The following is a 7,729-nucleotide window of genomic DNA, read 5'->3' on the forward strand; positions in this document are numbered from 1 at the left end:
CCCCACCTCACCCTTGTGTTGCAGCAGCCTCGTGGAGCGGCTGCTGAGTGACAGGCTGTCCACTTGTCCCTGGCAGTGGCAGGCTGTGCCCTGTGGACACCTGTCCCGGCAAAACATAGGACTCGCCTTGTAGAAACAGCTCAGCCTCATGACTGCCTAAACTGAAGGAAGAAAGTGGGAGAGAGCCCAGTTTCCCTTTCTCTGGGAACATACTCAGAGCTTTCTGGAAAAAGTGTGCCTCCTGCCTTGGGGACAGGCCACCTCACTACCTCTTGCTTGGCATGAATGAACTGCTGGCCTCCCCCCAAGTCTCAGGGGAAGGACAACACCCCTTCCACATCGTCCTGCTTTTGCCTCCCCGTCCTCCCAACAGATGGTGTGTGATTAGTGGAACCAGCAGCCTCAGGGTCATGCACACTGCACTAGACATAGGTCCCTCCATGCCGCCCAGAGACCCCAACTTACCACCCTCCAAAGGGTGCTGTCAGCAAGATGCCAGGTCTGGAGGCAATGAGGGGCTGTGCGTGAGCCAGGTCACCAGACCCGATGACTTCCATAGTGCTGGGCCCACTGAGGCTGCCAGTGAAGCTGGGGAAGAGGGAGCTCAGCTGGCCGAGTGGGCGATGGGACAGCTCTCTGGAAAAGGGCACAACCACGTTCCCCGGGCCTTCTGGCCCAGCTCCCTTACTTTGGATCAAGAGGCCATCCCCCCTTCCCACCCTCCCTGTCTTTAGCAAGCAGGTTTCACTGCTTTATTAACTAGGACAGGTCAGAAGTGAGTTCTTTTCACTACTTAAGGAATAAACCCAAGAGCTTTCCAGAGCCCAGCTCCTGCCGCCCTGGGAACGTCTATGTGATTACTGTACCGATACATAAGCTTTAGACGGAGTTATGAGCGTTACTCATTACTACTGAGGCCGCTGCTGCGTGGCCAACAGTTGTACTGGATATGCCACCTGCTGCCCTGGTTCTGCTGCATGTTGAATAAAAACATTTTTATCCAATGTGAAATTCCTAACATACACAAGACTCACCCTGGTGGGGAGGCATCCCCCTTTAACTCTAAACAGATTATGCTAGAACTCCGAGAAGGCAGGGCCCTGGGCACTGGCTCAGCAGTCACAGACCGTGTAGGCAGGCCCCAGCCCTGGGCCTCGCTGTTCACACTGGGCATCAGCTGGGACAGTGCTATGACACGAGGACCCTGTTGGTGCCTGTCCCTTTCTCTTGTGGGAGAAATAACCAGTTATTGGGAACCAGCAGTTAGTGAAATGGCTGTCGCTGGACTCTCAGGTAGGTGACTGCAGTTCGCGTCCCGGACCTGGTGGCTTAAAGCTCACTTAAAGCTTGTGCGTCTGTGCCCAAGATCCCAAGAGGAGAATGGAGGAGAAGGGACTGTGGTGTGGCCATCCCCCCTGGGGGGTGATTTCTCGCTTTCTGCCTCTATGTCTCTGTCTGGCAAGCGCACGCGCCCTTATAGCGAAAACCTCTCCAAAAAAAAAACCCAGTTATTAACAGTGGTGCATGGATTTCAGAAGCACAAGTAACCATTGAGGGCTCCTATCCAGGTTCCCGATATGGGCAGGACCCTAAGCTCACGGCTCACTGGAGGACAGCTGTGTCAGGGAGACCGGATGGCTCCACGTCAGGGAAAATAAAGCGGGCACGCTCTCCAGCTTTAGCACCTCAGGTTCAGAAGAGACAGGTAAAATTTCCTAGCTGAAAGAACCTGCCTTGTATTTGCTAAAGAGAACTTTTATTCTTTTACAAGTCTATATACACTGCCATACAGAGATGCCGCACTGGAGCAGAGCTCAGGAACCTTCCACGGAGCCTTCTCTCAGAATGGCCCGAGCAAGGTTTCGGGCCAGAGCAAGTCTCAGCATTTCCACCTTGGTGGTCTCAATGTCGTCATCCTGAAAAGCAGAGGGCCAGCATGAGGCCTCCTGTAAACTCCCAGTGCCCTGCTTAACCCAAGGTAGGCATGCTCAGCTGTCCCTTCTAGCAAGTTCTCAATATAAAAGCATGTAAAAGGCCATGCTGCAACTTACCAGAAATTTTTTAAATGTAGGGACCAGAATCCCCCATTTCCTTCTGAAATAGGTGGTAAGGTTATGGGTAAGCCATAACTAAGAGGCAGTGGAGTTCATAAGGGGCCAGAGTTTCAAGAAAGGAAGCACGGGACAGGAAACAACCATCAACCCGGAAGCCAGAACGACCTGGAGCTGCTGGGCGCTGGGCTCTCCACACGTGCGCCTTCCTGAGGTCAGGTCCTCCAGACACCGCATCAGCTCGTACGTCTGCTCTACTGAGAAAATCACCTAGGAAGAGAAGCTGCATCGCTCACCTGCTCCCCAGCCAAGGCCTGTGCTGGTCTGGCCACAGGCCCAAGTTCAGAGACGCACCCTCGCGTGGCCCTCGGAGGAGGGTGTTTTATACATGCCCCGAAGGACAGAGCTGCTTCCTGTTCTCACTTGTAGCCTCGTCAGAGCCCTGGGCCTAGTGCCCTTGGTGAACAGAGGCCTCGTTTTTTTTTTTTAAGAGAGATTTTTGTTATAGGGCACATGCGCTCACTGGGAAACAAAGTGAGAAATCACCCCTAAGGGGGAATGGCCACACCTCAATCCCTTCTCCATTCTCTGTGGGATTTTGGGCACACATGGCTGGCATGTTTTAAGCCACCAGGTCTGGGACTTGGGCTGTGGTCAACTATGAGGGAATCCAGTGATGTAACCTTTACGCCATCTGCTGGTCCCAAGGCCTCATTTCAAAGCAGTAAATCTCGGGCGAGTACTGGATTTCAGGAGCAAGTGCTGTGGCAGACGTGCGCATGCGTCTCTGGAACCACACAATCAGGGACTACGGAAGAGGGAGATCACAAGGACTCGCCCTTCACCTGTTTCTGCTCCAGAAGGGGCAGAGCATCCGTCAGCAGCGTCATCCAGAAAGAACGGGGGGCAATCTGAGACGTCATCAGGGACAGGAGCAGAGAAGCAGCATCGATGAAACGCTTGTCCCCGTATAAGCGGTGGAACTCACGGTACTTTCCTAATGGAGGAAACAGCCCAAGGTCACCTTCACTCTGAACCGGCCCCCAGGTGGCACCTAAGGAAGAGCTGGCTCTGTGATGTAGCAGTTACTTGCTGCTTGAGAGAAGCCGGACCCATGTGGCGACAGCGGTCTGGATCACCCCTGCCCAGACAGTCTAGACATTAGCGCACAAATGCCCAAGAGCCGGGGCACCGGAGGGTGAAGGAAAGGGGCGACAGGACCCAGCCCTGTGGAAGTGCTCCTCCCTCGCTCCCTGGTGCACAAGTGCATGCTCCACTGAATAATGAAACGGAACGAGCTCCCAGCCCTAAACAAGAGAGACCCCACACCAGCCACTCCACAGAGCAGGGAGGGAAGATTTTTCTAGCTATCCGGACATCTCACAGATCAATGAGATGCAGACCAAGAGGGTTCAAAACACAGGCCTTGACTGGGCTCCCAGGAGCCAATTCTGGGAAACATGAGCACTGAAGTCCACACCGACGACTCATGCACTATGACAGATGGGACTGAAATACTCCTTAAGCCCACGCTGACAGAACCAAAGACTGGCTCTGACGCGGCAGGCATGCACTGCCAGGAGACGCCAGGTGACACGCCACCAGTCTGAACCCCAGCCTGCTCAGCCTGAAACACGCCAGGCACACACTTGAGTGCCAGGGATCCGATGGGCTGGAGGAAGGAACTGGCATGACCAGATTCTGGGGAGGGTGCTCACCCCCCCGCACACACGTGCACACGTACACACCACCCTATGAGAGAAGGAAGATCATCTGTGGGAGGCAGAGTTGCCATGGTGCTTAGGGGCTGCACACGCGTGACTGTGTGCTCAAAATTCCGAGTGGAGATGGGACTGCGGCATGACCATACCCCCGGGGGTGATTTCTCACTTTCCCTGTCTAGTCTTCCTCTCTCAAGGGAGTGCTCCTGTCCTATGGCAAAAAAATCTTAAAAAAAATAAATAAAAATTATAGTCTGGGTCGGCCTGGTATGGTGGTTAAAGTAGTCGGATCCCACGGAACCGACCGTGCAGTTTGAGTCGCAGACACACCAGCCTGAGAAGCATTCAACAGGCATGTATGTGTGCGTGTCGAAAATCCCAAGGTGGGAAAATGGAGAAGGAACTACAGAATGATACTCCCCACGGGGATGCTTGCTCCTCTTCCCTCTCTCTCTAGTGGGTACATGTGCCCTCTGGCAAAAACTAAATAAACAAACAAACATGCAGTTTGAACAAAGGGTTCTACACGGTTATCGGGAAGGAAACACCTGGGGAGAGGTGGAAAGGACCCCTCCGGTCTCCACAGGCCTACTTGTGCCGAAGGTCAGGGCAGATCCCAGGGAGACTCACCCAGGAATGTGAGCCGATCACTGAGCATCATGGCGGGCCCCAGGTTGTCGATGAGATCCAAATCCGAAAAGCAGCCCCTCTCACAGTAATCCCTGAGGAACCTGCAGGCCGGCGCAGATGAGAGCAGCAGTCTGGGCCCACGTCCCCAGCCCTCCAACCTCCCACACACCAGCCGAGCCCACCTGTCCGACACCAGAGTGGCGAAGGCGGCATCTTTGGCCCGGATGCTCCAGGACAGGGCCGAGCCCAGGCGATTGTTGCGAACAGCTTTCATGGCTAAGATCTTACAGATGCTGCGAACTTTGCAGGGAAGAGGAGCGGTGAAGAGGAGAGGGCCCATAAATCACCCCGCTGCTGAGCCCTGCAAGTTACTGCCTCACTACACCCAGTGGCTCCGTGGGCTCCCAGCACAGCTGGGTCCACAGAGCTGGAGCAGCAGTCCAGCCCTCAGGGCCTGTAAATGGTGCCTGGCCCTGCCAACAGGAATGCACTGCGGGACTGGTGATACTGGTGGGCGTGACTTCAGAGGTGACAAGAAGACTCCCCATGCATCAGCTCCTCTGTTACCTGTTCAGTGCCTAAACCCTTACTTCCTCTGCGTCTTAAACACCACCTACTCAGAGACAGACGGGCAAATGCCTCTGGGAGGGGCGAGAACTAAGGTTATTAGCTCAACAGTGAAGGCGAAAAGGGGACAGCTGCTCAGACCTGTGCCTCTCCCTGTGCACGCCCTGAGCCATCTGCTGGGGAAGGGACCGGACGTGGCTACGCGGAGTAAGAACGGCGCAGATGTGGGTCAGGGCCTTTCCGACAGGGCAATGGCCTCAACCGCTAGGACCCACGGGCACCCCAGCTCTCGTGCCTCCTCCACATACGGCGTCATCTCTGCCTCTGGCCATCCCTGCCCTGCTCTCCAGGGTGGCTGGTGAGGAGGCAGCTGCCCTGAGAAAAGCAGATCCCCAAGGGTTCCTGCTCCGGGTCCCCAGCGTGAGGCTGGGAGCTGCACCCTCACCTTGCTCCGTCATCTGCCGCTGTTCACAGATCCGCAGCACCTTAAGGGCCTTCTGCTCTGTGTTGAGAGGGATCCGCTCAATATGCAGCTCCAGGGACACTCGGCCCAACTCAGGGCAGTAGTCGAAGTAGTCCACCCCCAGCTGCCACAGGCTGCAGGGGTCCGAAGACAGGCGTGAGGGACTGGCGAGCCAGGTGCTGCCCTGGGCTTGGGGGACTGGCGCCAGAGGCTGCTCCTCCCCTCGCCCTTCTGCAGCCTTCGGCAGCTCCAAGGATACCACATGCTCAGGAGCACCCCACGCCCACGGGCTGTCCTACCTGTGATGGGCAAACAGTCCTGAGGCATATTCCAGCAGGAGGAATTCCCTCATGTTGGAACCAAAGCTGGAATGAAATCCAACACAGACCGGGACTCGGGGCCTGCTCCGTTCAGGGCCCTTTTCCCAGCCCAAGTTCCCTCCATGGCCTGGTGGTGAGGCCTGGTGCGCCTGGCCCACTTACTAGAGGTTATGCGACTGGAGGAGTCTGCAGTGATCCAGCAGGTCTGTCAAGTGGGCCACAAACCACCAGTTGCTCAGGGCAATGCTGCAGAGTCAGACACCAGGCAGGTAGGAAAGTCAGGGGGGCCGCGGCCCGTGAGGGTGCGGGCAGGAACCCGCACCCCTGTGCTGCGAAGTCCAAAGATGCCACGTGCTGGTGAGCACGAGGGACAAGGGAGCTCCTGCACGCTGCGGGCGGGAACGGAGGCCAGCACGCTACTGGGGCAGACGTACAGAGACACCTCAAAAACGAATGGGAATGTTTTCCCTGGCAACACATGGAAAGGAAGTGGGCTCACTATCTCAGAGACGCCTGCGTGTTCCCAGCAGCACTGTCTGCTAGCCAGGGCAGTCAACCCAGTCGCCCATCTGGGGGCACGGACGAGGAAGACACGGTGGGGCAGGCCCTGCAGCATGGTGGGTGAGCACTGTGCACTGGAGTCAGACCCCACATGGCCAACCCAGGTTCAAATCCTGGCCCTGACAACTTGAGAAACATGCTAGACATGTGTGTGCACACGCCTAGGCTCACGATGGGGTGGGGAAATGGCAGGAGAAAGGACTGCAGCGGCACGACCAGGGTCCATGGGAACGGAGGTGCTTCCTCTCCCCCATGAACGCACACAGCCTCTGGCCAAAAAAAAAGGTTGGAATATGTATACATCCATAATGGAATCCACTTAGCCTTAAAAAAGAAGGAAGGGTTGGGGCCGGTGGGTGGCGTGGTGGTTGGGGTGCTAGACACTCCCACATGGCTGACCGCGGTTCAAGTCCCAAACCTGGTGGTTTGTTTTCTCATTCACTTTCTCTCTCTCTCTCTGGTCAAATTAAAATAAATGAATGAATAAATTAAATAAGTCATTTAAAAAAAAGAAGGAAGGGCTGACATGGCAGCCAGATCCTACAGAGCTAACCGCATGGCTCGAAGCCTGGATTCAGTGACTTGCAAACAAGTTGGGCGTACATGGGTGGAAAAGGAGGGAGAGGCGGAGGAAAGGCCACTGCAGTGTAACCATTCCCCATGAGGGTGCTTTCTCCCTTTCTGGCAAATGGGTTAAGGTACTGGATCCCACATGACTGGCTGCACAGTTTGAATCCTGGACCAAGCAGATTAATAACCATGCCAGGTGCATGTACATGCCCAAAATCCCTAGAGAAGACTAGAGGAGGGACTGTGGTGTGGTCACCCCACTGGGGGCGATTTTTCACTTTCCCTCTCTCTGGTGAGTGACACACCCTACAAAAAAATACTGACAAAAAAAAAAAAAAGTTGTTGGGACCAGTACTTGGCGTAATGGCTATGTTGTTGGACTCCCATGTAGTCGACCACAGTTCGAGTCCCAGACCCACTGACTTAAACTCACGCCGGGCGTGTGTGCATGCCTTCCCAAGATCCTGAGAGGAGAATGGAGAAGGGATTGTGGCGTGGCCTTTCCCCCTTGGGGGGGTGATTTCTCGCTGTCTGTCTCTCTTTCTGGCAAGCACACGCACCCCATAGCAAAAACCTCTCAAAAAAAAAAAAAAGCAAACACTTTAAATACATAGAACTTTTTCCCAATCATAAAGCGAGGGAAAAAAAATGGGAGGCACGGATGGGTGAAGAGAAAGGGCTCCTCTGCCTCCCAGAGCTGCTGACCCAACTACTGGCTGATAGTTTGGCAGAACAGCCAGAGATGCGGCAGGAGGCTGTGGGGGGCCCCAGAGCTAAGGGAGCCAATGCACGCCCTGGCCTGCACAAACACTCCCAGGCAGAGAGGGGATGCCGCAGCCTCCCTGG

General features: G+C 55.3%; 1 protein-coding gene across 1 annotated transcript in view; it reads right to left on the reverse strand.

Annotated features, from left to right (window-relative positions):
• Window positions 1–1,691: 1,691 nt before the first annotated feature.
• The window catches only part of NUP85 (nucleoporin 85), a 28,992-nt gene continuing 22,954 nt past the window's right edge, over window positions 1,692–7,729 (reverse strand). The window contains exons 14-19 of the mRNA XM_006145830.3: window positions 5,415–5,566; window positions 4,585–4,702; window positions 4,403–4,503; window positions 2,897–3,048; window positions 2,220–2,321; window positions 1,692–1,916 (exon numbers count right to left, since the gene is read on the reverse strand). Of these exons, the coding sequence (XP_006145892.1) occupies window positions 1,815–1,916; window positions 2,220–2,321; window positions 2,897–3,048; window positions 4,403–4,503; window positions 4,585–4,702; window positions 5,415–5,566 (727 nt within the window). The 3' untranslated portion in view covers window positions 1,692–1,814. The remainder of the gene's footprint in view (window positions 1,917–2,219; window positions 2,322–2,896; window positions 3,049–4,402; window positions 4,504–4,584; window positions 4,703–5,414; window positions 5,567–7,729) is intronic.

The sequence above is a fragment of the Tupaia chinensis genome, unplaced genomic scaffold (assembly GCF_000334495.1).
Source record: "Tupaia chinensis unplaced genomic scaffold, TupChi_1.0 Scaffold000159_1, whole genome shotgun sequence".
NCBI classification, from domain to species: Eukaryota; Metazoa; Chordata; class Mammalia; order Scandentia; family Tupaiidae; genus Tupaia; species Tupaia belangeri.